The 15,762-nt window shown below is 42.4% G+C and overlaps 1 protein-coding gene across 4 annotated transcripts in view; it reads left to right on the top strand.

Annotated features, from left to right (window-relative positions):
• The window catches only part of PPP1R36 (protein phosphatase 1 regulatory subunit 36), a 37,891-nt gene extending 22,245 nt beyond the window's left edge, over nt 1-15,646 (top strand). For all 4 annotated transcript variants that reach the window (XM_053601108.1, XM_053601109.1, XM_053601110.1 and 1 more), the window contains 4 exons: nt 13,449-13,491; nt 14,315-14,493; nt 14,583-14,774; nt 15,336-15,646. In XM_053601108.1, coding sequence (XP_053457083.1) covers nt 13,449-13,491; nt 14,315-14,493; nt 14,583-14,774; nt 15,336-15,519 — 598 coding nt within the window. In that variant the 3' untranslated portion in view covers nt 15,520-15,646. The remainder of the gene's footprint in view (nt 1-13,448; nt 13,492-14,314; nt 14,494-14,582; nt 14,775-15,335) is intronic.
• Nucleotides 15,647-15,762: the final 116 nt, after the last annotated feature.

Consider the following 15,762-nt stretch of genomic DNA (forward strand, 5'->3'; position numbering starts at 1 on the left):
ATTGAGTCCATTGGATACTTGCTTTTCCATTCTTGTGATGCTTTACTAAGAAGAATGTGTTTCAACTCCATCCTCTCTGCTCAGTCCCTTGTAAAATCCCCCTTTCTCATCTTAACATTGACTCTACTTTTCTTTTGTGTTCAAAGGGGTCACTGCAAGATGAGAAAATTACAATTTAAGATTAGAAAACCCAGTTCTTAAAAAATAATTTATTTCCCGGGCGGTGCCTGTGGCTCGGTCGATAGGGCGCCGGCCCCATATACCGAGGGTGGCGGGTTCAAGCCCGGCCCCAGCGAAACTGCAACCAAAAAATAGCCAGGCGTTGTGGCGGGCGCCTGTAGTCCCAGCTACTTGGGAGGCTGAGGCAAGAGAATCGCTTAAGCCCAGGAGTTGGAGGTTGCTGTGAGCTGTGTGAGGCCACAGCACTCTACCGAGGGCCATAAAGTGAGACTCTGTCTCTACAAAAAAAAAATAATAATAATAATAATTTATTTCCCATATTTAATGTTTAGTCTTTAAACACACATATACATTGCAAACTAATTTTGGGATAAAAACTATTAACAATTACATCATAATTAGAGACTTATCTTATTCTTTTAGTTCCCTGGGCATAGAGTCTCCACTTAAGTAATTGTACTTTTTACAGTACAATTTTTGTTTTTGAGACAGAGTCTCATTCTGGTGCCCTAGGCTAGAGTACCGTGGCATCATCATAGCTCATAGCAAAGTCAAGCTCCTGGGCTCAGGTGATCCTCCTGCCTTAGCCTCCAGAGTAGCTGAGACTACAGGTACCCACTATGACACCTGGCTAATTTTTCCATTTTTAGTTGAGATGGGGATCTTACTCTTGCTCAGGCTAGTCTTGAACTTCTGAGTTCAAGGGATTCTCCTACCCTGGCCTCCCAGAGTGCTACGGTTACAGGTATGAGCCACTGTACCTGGCCTGCCGTATGGTTTTTATATGTACTTTTAGAGGAACCTGTTACATTTGAAAGTAGGTAATCACCTCTGGTTAGCACTAGCTCATTTCCACGTGGTGCCAGCCTTTTCTCCATTGTAGGTGACATCACCAGCACTTCATCCTGCCAGCTAGACAGCAGTTTGGAGAGTGGTCACAGAGCTCACCGCCCACTGTGATGTAACAAATTGCACACAGGTCACCAGCTAAACTAAAGACATGGAGGAAAACAGATTATTACAGGTTTTTGCCTATAAAAGGTGTTAATTGTCCACAGTTATTGTTTATGTCTTTGATTCAGGAGTTTATATTGTTATTTTGGTGATTTTTTGTAGGAGATAATGAGGACAATGTTTGTGCCAATTATAAGTGATTCTCTTAACATCATTATTTCACTTCTTTCCAGTGTGAATCGGCTGGTATTTTCATGTGTATTTCTGACTTTTCTAATATATGCACACTTAACATTGGATTTGAACACTTTATGCTATTTATCTCTAGGATTATGTTAAAGATTTCAGTAGAACTAGCCATTTGAAGGTTGTTGATTTAGTGCTTTCAGTGTCTCTTGAGAAGTAGGAGGACATGCCTTTCTATTCTGAATACATTGTGAAATCCTAAGATCACTAATCTTTGGCAGAATTTTGATGAATATGTTAATTATAAGTTCTCTGTGCTTTGTAGGATAGGTAGGAAAACCTCCTTTGTAGCACACAGAATTAGATCTATTCTTTAGTTATGGCTAGTTCTAGCTGTACCCTCAACTCTACCCAAGGATTTGTACCTTCTTCCTCTGCTCCCTGTGTGGCTGTCACCTGATGACCAAAGAGGCTGGCAGTGGTGGGGGGAGGTAGGGAAAAAGGGCATCTCTCTGAAGCTCAAGTGTATAAATCATCCTTACTCCCTACTCTCCCTCCCTTACCCCCTGCCATGTCATGGGCACTAAAGCCTCTTTCCACTCTCACAAACGCTTCCCTTTGAAACCTCTCTTCTCAGCACAGAGGGGCCCTTGACCTTCATGTAAACTTGATTTCACCAATAGCAGCTGGGGACGAGTGAGAGAACACAACTTTTCTTTTCTCCTTAGCCTAAAACCTCAGCTCTAGGCTTTGCATCCCTTTTGGAATGACAAATAATGTATTTTCTTCATTTTGATTCAGAGCTAAGATTCTAAGGTAGAGAAGAAATAAGAAATCATAATAACAGGCCACTAAAAATTTCTGTATTTACCACAGACTGGCTTTCTCCTCTTTCCTTTGGGTTGTGCCCCGAAACGTTGCTTTGGATAGGGTCTTCCCTGACCAGCATGGTGGCTTGCCACATGGGGCTGTTAAGCTCTTGGAATGAAGCTAGTCCAAACTAAAACATGCCATAAGTGTAAAATATACATTGTACAAAATGTTTAAGAATGAATAAAACATGTCAATAATTTAACAATGTTTATTATATACTGAAATGATAACATTTTGGGGATTTGGATAAAAAAAATTATTAAAATTAACTTTATCTGTTTCTTTTTACTTGACTATTAGAAAATTTAATATTGGGCGGCGCCTGTGGCTCAGTGAGTAGGGTGCCGGTCCCATATGCCGGAGGTGGCAGGTTCAAACCTAGCCCCGGCCAAAAAAAATAAAAAAATAAAAAGAAAATTTAATATTACATTTATGGTTTACATTCTGTTTTTATTGGACTGTACAGTTATAAACCCTGTTCCACTTTACAAAGGATATTTGGAGGCTTAAATGTTGCTATTTATTATCAATTCATTTCTTCTTCTTTTTTTTTTTTTTTTTTGTAGAGACAGAGTCTCACTTTATCACCCTCAGTAGATTGCTGTGGTGTCATGGCTCACAGCAACCTCCAACTCCTGGGCTTAGGCGATTCTCTTGCCTCAGCCTCCCGAGTAGCTGGGACTACAGGCACCCACCACAACGCCCAGCTATTTTTTTTTTTTTATTAAATCATAGCTGTGTACATTGATATATTCATGGGGCATCATTCACTAGCTTCACAGACTGTTTAGCAAGTTTCACATATACCCTTGTAAGATGCACTGCTGGTGTAATCCCACCAATCCCCTTCCCTCTAGCCACCTCCCCCTCCCTCCCCTCCCTTTCCCCCTGCCCCCTATTCTTAGGTTATAACTGGGTTATAGCTTTCATGTGAAAACCCTAAATTAGTTTCATAGTAGGGATGAGTACATTGGGTACTTTTTCTTCCATTCTTGAGATACTTTACTAAGAAGAATATGTTCCAGCTCCATCCATGTAAACATGAAAGAGGTAAAGTCTCCATCTTTCTTTAAGGCTGCATAATATTCCATGGTGTACAAATATATACTACAATTTATTAATCCATTCCTGGATCGATGGGCACTTGGGCTTCTTCCATGACTTAGCAATTATGAATTGGGCTGCAATAAACATTCTGGTACAAATATCTTTGTTATGATGTGATTTTTGGTCTTCTGGGTATATGCCCAGCAGAGGGATTACAGGATTGAATGGCAGATCTATTTTTAGATCTCTAAGTGTTCTCCATATCTCTTTCCAAAAGGAATGTATTAATTTGCATTCCCACCAGCAGTGCAAAAGTGTTCCCTTTTCTCCACATCCGCACCAACATCTCTGGTCTTGGGATTTTGTGATATAGGCTAGTCTCGCTGGAGTTAGATGGTATCTCAAAGTAGTTTTGATTTGCATTTCTCTGATGATTAAAGATGATGAGCATTTTTTCATGTGTCTGAAGGCCGCGCGCCTGTCTTCTTCAGAGAAGTTTCTCTTCAAATCCCTTGCCCAGCCTGCGATGGGATCCCTTGTTCTATTCTTGCTAATGCGTTTAAGTTCTCTGTGGATTCTGGATATTAAACCTTTGTCAGAGACATAACCTGCAAATATCTTCTCCCATTCTGAGGGCTGTTTGCTTGCTTTACTTACTGTGTTCTTGGCTGTGCAGAAGCTTTTTAGTTTGATCAAGTCCCAGTAGTGTATTTTTGAAGCTGCTTCAATTGCCCGGGGGGTCCTCCTCATAAAATACTTGCTCAGACAGATTTCTTCAAGGGTTTTCCCTGCACTCTCCTCTAGTATCTTTACAGTTTCATGTCTTAAGTTTAAATCTTTGATCCAGTGAGAGTCTATCTTAGTTAATGGTGAAAGGTGTGGGTCCAGTTTCAGTCTTCTACAGGTTGCCGGCCAGTTCACCCAGCACCATTTGTTAAATAGGGAATTTTTTTCCCACTGAATGTTTTTAATTGGCTTGTCAAAGATTAAATAATGGTAAGTAGCTGGGTTCATCTCTTGGTTCTCTATTCTGTTCCAGACATCTACTTCTCTGTTTTTGTGCCAATACCATGCTGTTTTGATCACTATCAATTTGTAGTATAGTCTGAGGTCTGGTAGCATAATTCCTCCTGCTTTGTTTTTATTTCTGAGTAATGTCTTGGCTATTCGAGGTTTTTTCTGATTCCATATAAAACGAAGTATTGTTTTTTCAAGATCTTTAAAGTATGACAGTGGAGCTTTAATAGGGATTGCATTGAAATTATATATTGCTTTGGGTAGTATGGACATTTTAACAATGTTGATTCTTCTAGCCATGAGCATGGTATGTTTTTCCATTTGTTAATATTTTCAGCTATTTCTTTTCTTAGAGTTTCATAGTTCTCTTTATAGAGATCTTTCACGTCCTTTGTTAGATAAATTCCCAGATATTTCATTTTCTTTGGCACTACTGTGAATGGGATAGAGTCCTTAACTGTTTTTTCAACTTGACTGTTGTTGGTATATATAAAGGCTACCGATTTATGAATGTTGATTTTGTAACCTGAGACGCTGCTGTATTCCTTGATCACTTCTAAGAGTTTTGTAGTAGAGTCCCTAGTGTTTTCTAGATATACTATCATATCATCTGCGAAGAGCGAAAGTTTGATCTCTTCTGACCCTATAGGGACACCCTTGATCGCCTTTTCTTCCCTAATTGCGGTGGCTAAAACTTCCATTACAATGTTAAAAAGCAATGGAGACAATGGGCAGCCTTGTCTGGTTCCTGATCTGAGTGGAAATTATTCCAATTTAACTCCATTCAATATGATATTGGCTGTGGGTTTGCTGTAGATGGTCTCTATCAGTTTAAGAAATGTCCCTTCTATACCGATTTTCTTAAATGTTCTGATCATGAAGGGATGCTGGATATTATCAAAAGCTTTTTCTGCATCGATTGAGAGAATCATATGGTCTTTGTTTTTTAATTTGTTTATGTGCTGGATTACATTTATAGATTTACATGTATTGAACCAGCCTTGAGACCCTGGGATAAAACCGACTTGGTCATGATGTATAATTTGTTTGATGTGTTGCTGGATTCTGTTTGTTAGGATCTTGTTGAATATTTTTGCATCTATATTCATTAGTGATATTGGTCTATAATTTTCTTTTCTTATTGGGTCTTTTCCTGGTTTGGGGATCAGGGTGATATTTGCTTCATAGAATGTGTTAGGTAGTCTTCCTTCTTTTTCTACCTTTTGGAACAGGTTGAGTAATATAGGTACTAATTCCTCTTTAAAAGTTTGGTAGAATTCTGACATGAAACCATCTGGTCCCGGGCTTTTCTTATTAGGAAGGTTTTGTATGGTTGATGCTATTTCCAAACTTGATATGGGCCTGTTCAACATTTCCACTTGATTCTGGGTCTTGGAAGGTGACGTGCTTCCAAGTATCGGTCAATTTCCTTCAGATTTTCATATCTCTGAGAATACAGTTCCTTGTAATATTCATTAAGGATTTTTTGGATTTCTGAGGAGTCTGTGATTTCGTCTTTGTCATTTCTGATTGATGAGATTAGAGATTATACTCTTTTTTTACTCTGATTAGGTTGGCCAAAGGTTTATCTATTTTATTGACCTTTTCGAAAAACCAGCTTTTTGATTTATTGATCTGTTGTATTATTCTTTTGTTTTCAATTTCATTTAGTTCTGCTCTAATTTTGGTTATTTCTTTTCTTCTACTGGGTTTGGGGTTGGAATATTCTTCCTTTTCCAGTTGCTTGAGATGTCCCATTAAGTTGTTAACTTCCTCTTTTTCCGTTCTCTTGAGGAAGGCTTGCAGTGCTATAAATTTCCCTCTTAGAACTGCCTTTGTGGTGTCCCAGAGGTTCTGATAGTTCGTGTCTTCATTGTTGTTTTGTTCCAAAAAGTTGGCGATTTCTTTCTTAATCTCATCTCTGACCCAGCTATCATTCAGCATAAGGTTATTTAACTTCCATGTTTTTCTATGGGTTTTCAGATTCCTATTGTTACTCAGCTCAAGTTTTATTCCATGGTGGTCCGAGAAGATGCATGGAATAATTTCTATTCCTTTAAATTTACTGAGGTTAGACTTGTGACCTAAGATGTGATCGATTTTGGAGTAAGTTCCATGGGCTGATGAGAAGTATGTGTATTCAGTTTTGTTGGGATGAAATGTTCTGTAGATGTCTGCTAAATCCAAATGTTGGATGGTTAGGTTTAAATCTAAGATTTCTTTGCTCAGCTTCTTGTTGGAGGATCGATCCAACACTGCCAAAGGAGTGTTGAAATCTCTGACTATTATGGAGCTGGAGGAAATCAAGTTGCTCATGTCTGTTAGAGTTTCTCTTATAAATTGAGGTGCATTCTGGTTGGGTGCATAGATATTAATAATTGAGATCTCATCATATTGAGTATTACCCTTAACAAATATGAAGTGACCATTCTTGTCCTTCCTTACTTTTGTTGGTTTAAAGCCTATTGTATCTGCAAATAAAATTGCAACACCTGCTTTTTTCTGATTACCATTTGCCTGAAATATGGATGACCATCCTTTCACCCTGAGTCTGTATTTGTCTTTTAAGTTAAGATGTGACTCTTGTATGCAACAAATATCTGGCCTGAGTTTTTGTATCCAGTCAGCTAACCTATTGCTCTTTAGAGAACAGTTTAAGCCGTTCACATTAATGGAGAATATTGATAAGTCTGGTGAAGTTTTGGGTATCGAGTTTTTCAAAAGTCCAGTGGCCATTTGTAATCCTTTCGCCAGTGTGGAAATTGGAGTTTGATCCGAAGTTTCTGAGTGAGTTTACTTTTGTGGTATAGGATTGGGTTGGTCATTATGGAGGATAGGTCTGAGAATATCCTGAAGAGCTGGTTTGGTTATGGCAAATTTCTTCAACATATGAATGTCATTAAAGTATTTAATTTCTCCATCATAAATGAAACTCAGTTTAGCTGGATACAAGATCCGGGGTTGAAAGTTATTTTGCTTTAGGAGATTAAAAGTTGGTGACCAGCCTCTTCTTGCTTGAAAAGTTTCAGCAGAGAGATCTGCAGTCATTCTAATATTCTTCCCTTTGAAGGTAATGGTTTTCTTTCTCCTGGCAGCTTTGAGGATTTTCTCCTTCATATTAACTTTAGTGAAGTTAATTATGATATGCCTGGGGGATGTCTTATTGGGGTTGAGTTGTGCTGGGGTTCTGAAGCTGTCCGCTATCTGAATTTCAGAATCTCTAGGCATGTCTGGAAAATTCTCTTTCATAATTTCATGCAGAAGGGCCTCTGTGCCCAGCAAGGCCTCTTCATCTGTTTCTGGAACTCCTATGATTCGGATATTCGCCTTCTTCGAATTATCCCAGAGCTCTCTGAGAGAATGATCCGTTTTTGCTCTCCATTTCTCTTCCTCTTTGAGAGTTTGGGAGCGTTCAAAGGCTTTATCTTCAATGTCAGAAATCCTTTTTTCTGCTTGCTCCATTCTGTTGCTGAGGGATTCTACTGTATTTTTCATATCTTTGAGGGCTGCAAATTCTTGCTTCAGTGTGTCTAAGTCCTTGGTGGTTTTGTCTTTAAATTCATTAAATTCTTGAAACAACTTTTGAATTTCTCCTCGAATTCCTAATTCCACTTTGTTAATCTTGTCTGCAATCCAAATTCTGAATTCGATTTCTGACATCTCAGCCAGTTGTTTATGAATGGGATCTTCAATTGCATCTGCCATATCTTTCCTTGTGGGGGGGGGGGTTTGATCTATTCTGGTTATTAGAATGTTATGTTATGTTATTATGTTATGTTATGTTATTATGTTACCAAAGTTTTTCCGCTGATTCCTCCCCATGGTTGTTTTACTCCCTTGATTTTTTTTCCCCTGGGGCTTTTTCGAGGGCCTGTACAATGTTGTGGCCTGAGAAACTGGGGCCCTGTCTGGTGTGGTGGGGCTAAGTGGTTCTGTCTTGTTTTCAGCTGGTTTCTGTTCCATGCTAGTGAAACAGATATTCTGGATTGAAGTCTCAGCTGTGGAGAAATATCAGCAATTAAGTCACCCCACCCCCCCACAAGCAAACAATTGGAAAAGAAAAATCAAACCTTCCTACCACCGTGCACCCAGGGCACCACCTGATTTGTCCTCAGGCAATTGGTTCAGTTCAAAAAGTCCAAATCAATTGTCTCAGTCTGCACCTGTCTCAGGTGAGAGAGTTTAAGAGGTCTCTGGGAACTGGATCACAGGGGTCTGGTGACTACTCTGGTGTGGCTTGCTCCAGTGCTGCGTGGAGTCAGGAGGAGCCACCCAGCCAATAGATCAGTCTGGGAAGGTTGATGCCTCCTTCCCCACCTTGCACCGCTGTCACACCCAGTCACTGATAGCCCTGCAGTTGGCTGACCCAGTTGCCTGTAGTGAATCGGTACTCCAGGAGTTTGCACCTGCCTGAATCACAAGGAAGTCTGCCAGGCCGCTGCGCTCTGCCTCTCTCTAGCAGGAGGAGGTGAGGCCTGACAACCTCGGGCGCTTGATGAAGGTTGGGGGGTTTTCACTCAGGTCCAGTCTTACCCCTGATTAATGTTACTGACAGAACAGAACAGAACAGAACAGAACAACTCTGCGGTTCCCCTGCAGAAGAGAAGCTGAATTGAGTTCCAAATCAGCTTGTCTTTGCTCTTGTATTGTCTATAGGCTGACGATCCCCTGAGGGCCAGGAGCATCTAAGGTTTAGTAAAGCCGGACCTCTGGGTCAGCCCCGCCCTGGGAGTTTCCCCAGTTTGCAAGTTGGAGTAGCCTGAGGCAAATCCTATACTCAGAGTCTCTGGTTGCCCAGGGAGACAGGGGATGTGGTTTCAGAATATTCGGTAGTAAGTAAGCCATATTGCTAGCAAAAGAGGGCTGCCGTTCCATGGCTCAGGCAACCCCTGCTACGGTGTAGCTCCCTTCCAGCCAACCGTCCTCTCTCTGCTCCAGTACCCCAGAGTCTGCACCGACCAGCTGCAGCCCAGCACTGTCTACACCCCTTGAGCAATCGCCCAAGAGTCTGGACCCCTGGGGGACAGGCCTCCAGACCTTGGAGCGAGAGCAGAGGGGAGTGCAGGGAGCGCTGGAAGCCTGGGGCTGTGGGCAGAGAACACACACAGCTTTACACAGTTTTATGTCTGGCCGTATTGTCACCAAAAGATGGATCACAGGAAACTGCCACTCCGGTGCGGTCCCCTCTCTGCCGACCGGGACTGGCCTCCAGACCTCAGCGTGAGTAAAGGGGAGCGCTGGGAGCTCAGAATTCCAGGTAGAGACTATATACAGTTTATATAGTTTTATGCCTGGCAGGAGGACGCCGTGGCAGCCTAGTAAGGGAGATAGGTCCAGTTTTTAGAGGGTCTCTCCCGTGGAGTGTAGTGGGAGGACCTTTGAACTCTGAACTCTGCCCGATTGTTTGTGGGGCACTCTGATCCGTTCTCATGGGGGAGAGGACTCCCGTCCGCTTGGTTATGGATTTTGTACCTTTTGTTTGTATCCTTGTGGTCGCAACTCACCTCAGTGGGGTTGACGTACGTTCTTCGACCATCTCTCTTAGTGCAGCTCAAATCCACCAGGTTACTTGCTCAATTTTTGTCCTTTAACTCTCCTACTGGATGGGAGCCTCTGTGGAAAGTTGGCTTCAGTCAGCCATCTTGTCTCCTCCCCCTCCCCAGCTATTTTTTTGTTGCAATTTTCCCGAGACCAGGTTTGAACCCACCACCCTCAGTATATGGGGCTGGCACCCTACCCACTGAGCCATAGGCACCACCCATTAATGCATTTCTAAATTTATAATCAGCTTAAGCATTTATGTTTATAATATAAAAATCATAAGATGTAAAAAAAAAAGGAAAAGGACAAAATTTATCTAGAAATAAATTTGCAGAGATTTAAACTATGAGGTCCCTGGCCAGGCACAGTGGCTCATACCTGTAATTGTAGCATTTTAGGAGGCTGAGGCACAAGGATTGCTTGAGTTCAAGAGTTTGAGACTACCCTAAGCAAGAGCCAGACCCCATCTTTTTTAATAAAAGAAAAATAAGCCAGGTGCAGTGGCATACACCTGTAGTCCCAGTTACCTGGGAGGCCGAGGCAGGAGGATTGCTTGAGCCCAGGAGTTTGAGGCTGTAGTAAGCTATGATGACACCACTGCACTTTAGCCTGGGTGAGACTCTGTCTCAAGAGAAACAAAAACAAAAAACAAAACAAAAAAGCCCTCTGAGGTCCCTGGATATACTCATTCTCTGTGTCTCATGTCTTAGACTCATTTCAGTTTCATGTGCAGAGCTAAATCAGAATGGCAAGAAGAAACCCACAACATTCTGTACTTAACTTCTGCAATGTGGGCTACATCAGTTTGCTTTGGGCTTTAGGAAAGAAAGCGCTCCAATGTTTATGGCAACTTGAGGGGAAGTGGAAGCGGTTCGTGTTACCTTCTCTTCTAATGTCAAAAAAAAGAACACAAAGAAAAGAAGGAAAATATGTTTCCTGAGTAATCATTCTTGCATTTCAACCTTGCTAAGATGGTGCCGGTCTGCCTTGTGCTAACGTGAGCTCTGCTCTAAACTTTCCTTGTCTCAGAACGCAAGCTGACTTGGTATGCCCAAAACTGAGCCTGGCTGGTTTTCTTGCTTCAGCTTGGCCGGTCTATATGGTCTCTCATTTCAGCTGGCAGAGGACTTGGAAAGGCGGAGACCCCACTTAAACACCCCCTCAGGTGGAGACTCAGGAGACACAGATCAAACACTGAGGCTTTCTCCAGAAACTTACCACTGGGCTCTGTTGTTCAATAATTTTATCTGCAAACTATTTGAAAGAAGCTTTTTTCCCCTAGCCTTCTGGTTTGAGGACTGATGTAGGTAGCTGGCAGGCCTGACTTTTAGTATAGGATCCATTGCTATATGTCTTTCTTGTTTTGTTTTTTGTTTTTTGTTTGAGACTGTCTCACTCTGTTGCCCCAGCCTACAGTGCCAGGGCTTCAGGCTAGCTCACAGCAACCTCAGACTACTGGCTCCAAACAATACTCTTGCCTCAGCTTCCCTGAGTACCTGGGGCTATAGGCATCTGCCACAATGCCTGCCTATTTTTAGGAGAGACAGGGTCTTACTCTTGCTCAGGCTGGCTTCAAGCCATCCTACCTCTTCAACTTCCCAGAGTGCTGGAATTACAAGTGTGAAACACTGCGCCCCACCTGCTGTATGTCTTTGGACTTCAGTCTCAACTTCAGTTGCCGTTACTGCAAAGTAGGGATAATAATGTTGACTACATCGTAGGGATATTATGAAGATGAAATATGATAATGAATGTAAAGGGCTTCTCAGGGTACTTGGCACATAGTCCACACTTAGTAAACATTCACTGTCATCATTGTTGCCTTGATTCTTTATTGAAGGCTTGCAATTGAGGAAAACAGTGTATAATGGATATAGTCTGCAGGAGGGAAGGGACAGGTCTCAAGAAAAGCTGAACCATCTCTTCAGCCTCATTCTTGAAATGGAGGGCTAGTTTTACCCCATACCAACCAAGAAGTCCCTGTGAGAAGGCTGAAGGTCCTAAAGGATTTAGGTCATCTTCCCCAGAATGTGGGAGTTCAGGATGGTACTAGAGAGCCTGGTACCAGGGCCAATCTTGGGAGCCGCAGTTACTATGAGGAGGGCCCAAGCAAAAGCAGAGGCAAAACCAGGATCCACCTTAGAGGGCCCTGGGTCTGGCCTTGGCCACCATGACTGGTCAGCTCCCTCAGTCAGTGTTCAAGGGACCCCAGGACAGGGCTGCTTTCCTAAGGCATAGGCCTGTGTCAGGAGGGGAGGCCAAGTTCACTAAGTGAATAGTATACTTAACATTGAATTTGTGAAGCTGGGCACAGTAGCTCATGCCTATAATCCCAGCTCTGGGAGGCTGAGCTGGGAGAATCACTTGAGATCAGGAGTTTGAGACCAGCCTGAGCAAGAGCAAGATCACATCTTTACTAAAATTAGAAAACTACCCAGGCATTGTGTTGGGTACCTGTAGTCCCAGCTACTCAGGAGGCTGAGGAAGGAGGATTGCTTGAACCCATGAATTTGAGGTTGCTGTGAGCTAGGCTAATGGCCATGGCATTCTAGCCCCAAGGAGCAAGACTCTGTCTCAAAAAAAACCCCAAACCAAAAAACATTGAATTGTTATAAGAACTCCTAGGCAAATGCCTGCCTTTAAGAGATAGGGCTCAAGTCTACCTGCATCAGTCAGAAGGAAGGACACACTCTCCTTCTCAGGCCATCAGTTGCAGATAGACCTTTGGAGATTTTGTTTCTGTTTCTTTCTGCACCCAAAGCTGTAACCATTGTTTAAAATTTCTTTTCCTGGCTTGGTGCCTGTAGCTTAGTGAGTAGGGGGCCAGCCACATACCCTGGCTGGTGGGTTCAAGCCTGGCCTGGGCCTGCTAAACAACGACAACCAAAAAATAGCCAGGCATATTGGAGGGCGCCTGTAGTCCCAGCTACTTGGGAGGCTGAGGCAAGAGAATGGCTTAAGCCTGTAACACCATGGCACTCTGACATAATGAAATTCTGTCTCAAAAAAAAAAAGATTTCTTTTCCTGCCAAGTGTGGTGGTTCGCACCTATAATCCTAACACTCCCGGAGGCTGAGGTGGGTAGATCACTTGACTTCTTAGGAGTTCAAGACCAGCCTGAGCAAGAGTGGAACCCCCATCTCTGCTAAAAATAGAAACACTAGCTGAGTGTCCCAGCTACTTGGGAGACTGAGGCAAGAGGATTGTTTAAGTCCAAGAGTTGGAGGTTGCTGTGAGCTATGAGGCCACCCACACTCTACCAAGAGCAACAAAGTGTCTCAAAATTTTTTTCTCTTTCTCTTTCTTTTTTCACTTCTGACTGTACTTCCATGCCTGCTTAAACACCTGGTTACCTCTATCACCTTCTGCTCTCCTACCTCCCCAGAAGCATTGGAAGAATAGATTTCCTCACTGACTTGTTTATCCCAAATTTCTACTGATTAACTTTCAACAAACACTCGGGTTTTGATCTGGGCAACCTAGGAAGTTAGAAGAATGTGTTGAGATTCCTTATCAGCACTTTCGATAGCATTTTGTGGCTAGTCGTGGGGCCACAGGTTATGATCCTATCTTTTGGAGAAAATAAGGACTAGATGACTGAAAGTTTGAAATTCTCTCTCAACCTATACTTGGGATTTGTTATATTGCAGGGAGAAAATATCAGATACACAGAAAGACTGGAAATTCTTTGAGGTGAGTCACTAAACTTTCGGGGCTTTTCTTTTTTCTTTTCTTTCTTTTTTTTTTTGAGACAGAATCTCACTACGTTGCCCTCAGTAGAGTACAATGGCATCACAGCTCACAGCAACTTCAAACTCTTGGACTTAAGCAATTTTCTTGCCTCAGCTTCCTGAGTAGCTGGGACTACAGTTGCCCACCATAACACCCGGCTATTTTTAGAAACGGAGGTCTCACTCTGGCTCAGGCTGGTCTTGAACCCGTGAGCTCAGGTAGTCTACCTGCCTCGGCCTCCCAGAGTGCTAGGATTACAGGCGTGAGCCACGGTGTCCGGCCTGCTTTTCTCTTTGATGTGAAACATGATCTATACCTGTGGGTTGTGACCCCTTTGTAACAATGAAAATACATCCTGCGTATCAGATATTTACATTATAATTCATAACAGTAGCAAAATTACAGTTATGAAGTAGCAACGAAAATAATTTTGTGGTTGGGAGTCACGCAACATGAGGAACTGTACTAAAGGGTCACGGCATTAGGAGGCATTAGGAAGGTTGAGAACCACTGATCTACAGCAATAGGCAACAGTTGTTTGTCAGGCACTTACTCTTAGTTCATATCCTTTCTGGAAAGGATGTCATGAGCTATATGCGAGACTGTAAATTTTTGTTCTGATTTCCCTCCTGCAAAGGTGAGTGCATGTATAATTTTGTACAGCTTTCAGGAATATGGAGAAATTGGGTCATCTGGGTTTGCAGCTACTTCGTGGTGTTATTTAGACAGGTGTGGTTCTCCATATCACAGCCAGGGATTGTGATTCTTCTCTGCTTTCTGTTAGTCCTTTTACACTTTCTGTGCATATGTGGCGTGGATCGTCTTCCGACGTCAACACTTCACAGAGATTGAGGAAGAAATAGGGAGACTCTTTCGTACCAATATGTTCAACATTCCCCGAAGGAAGCGTGAAGATAAAGAATCCGGAGGGGAGAAGAAACGCATGACTTTTGTACAGTTCAGGTATGACCTTTTGGCTTTCCTAAACTCAAGGACATTTCTAGAAAACAGGATGATGTGACCTAAATTATTGCCTTCCCCCCACCCCACAGAAGAATGATGGCAAAACGCCCTGCGATTAAAAAAGCCATTAACATGCGATCTCCGGTCATGTCTACTCTGCTGCCATCTCTCAGAGAAAAAGCTCAGCATGTCTTTCAGAAAAAGGATCATCAAGTAGGCTTCAAAATCCCAGCCCGGGTGAAAGAGCACACGGAGAGTCTGGGCTCGGTGTCCATGCCAGTGTAAGTGGCCCAGGGAGAGAGACAGGAGAGCCCTGAGCAGTGGCCGCCTGTGTGGGCTGGGGAGACTCAGGGGGACAGGCACCACGGCTGGGCCAGAGAGTTGAGCCAGGGCGACAGCCCTGGCTTCCTGCCTCCTCTCCCTGTTTGCTTTCCAGAACACTGTGAGGTACACCCATCTAGACTAGACAGAAAGTTATGCTAAACTCCAAATACTTCTAGTTTGGAGGAGTGAGTAAAAATAAAAAATAAAAAATAATTTTTTTTTAAAGGCTGGGGTTTTTCTATTAGAAGAATCATCTCTGAGAAATGTGGGAAGGGCCTAGTATAAAATCTCGCTATGGACTGAGTTTTGGACCTATATGTAAGACCACAGTGATGGTTCATGGAAACAGGGAAAGCTTTTTTTAAAAAGTATGTGTGTGTGAGTCTTACTTTTAGTGTATATTATATACACACATATATATATTGAGAAAGAGAGAGGGGAAGAGATAGGGTGTGTGTGTCCCTGTACCTCAGTCTTTGGCCTCACTGCTGCATTCAAACCAATAATTCTTTTCACAGAGTTGGCATTTTGGGAGAGCCTCGATGTCTGTTCAATCCCCATACCCTTCTTCCACTTGAATTAGAAGAAATTGTGAATCCATCTGGGAGACATTCTTCCCTGATAGAAAGAAACGACTCGAGGATTCAGAACACACTGGACTTAGTCATGAAAGCACTGTCCTGTCCCACGTGCCCTGAATGATCTGGTACATCCCACGTCTGTAACTAAGTACCTGTCTTTGAAGTAAACTACTTGGACTTAATCACACTTTTAAAATTATTCAAATCATTTTGTTAAAAGTTCGACAATAGACTATTAAAGAATTCCAGAAAGCTCTTGAAAAGCTCATTTTCCTATTTCTGGTAGTTTGCTTTGTTATTTATTTTCTTAACATCTTTGTGACTACTTAGAACAGTGTTTTTCAACCTTTTTTATCTCATAGAA

This window comes from Nycticebus coucang, chromosome 9 (assembly GCF_027406575.1).
Source record: "Nycticebus coucang isolate mNycCou1 chromosome 9, mNycCou1.pri, whole genome shotgun sequence".
In the NCBI taxonomy this organism is placed as follows: Eukaryota; Metazoa; Chordata; class Mammalia; order Primates; family Lorisidae; genus Nycticebus; species Nycticebus coucang.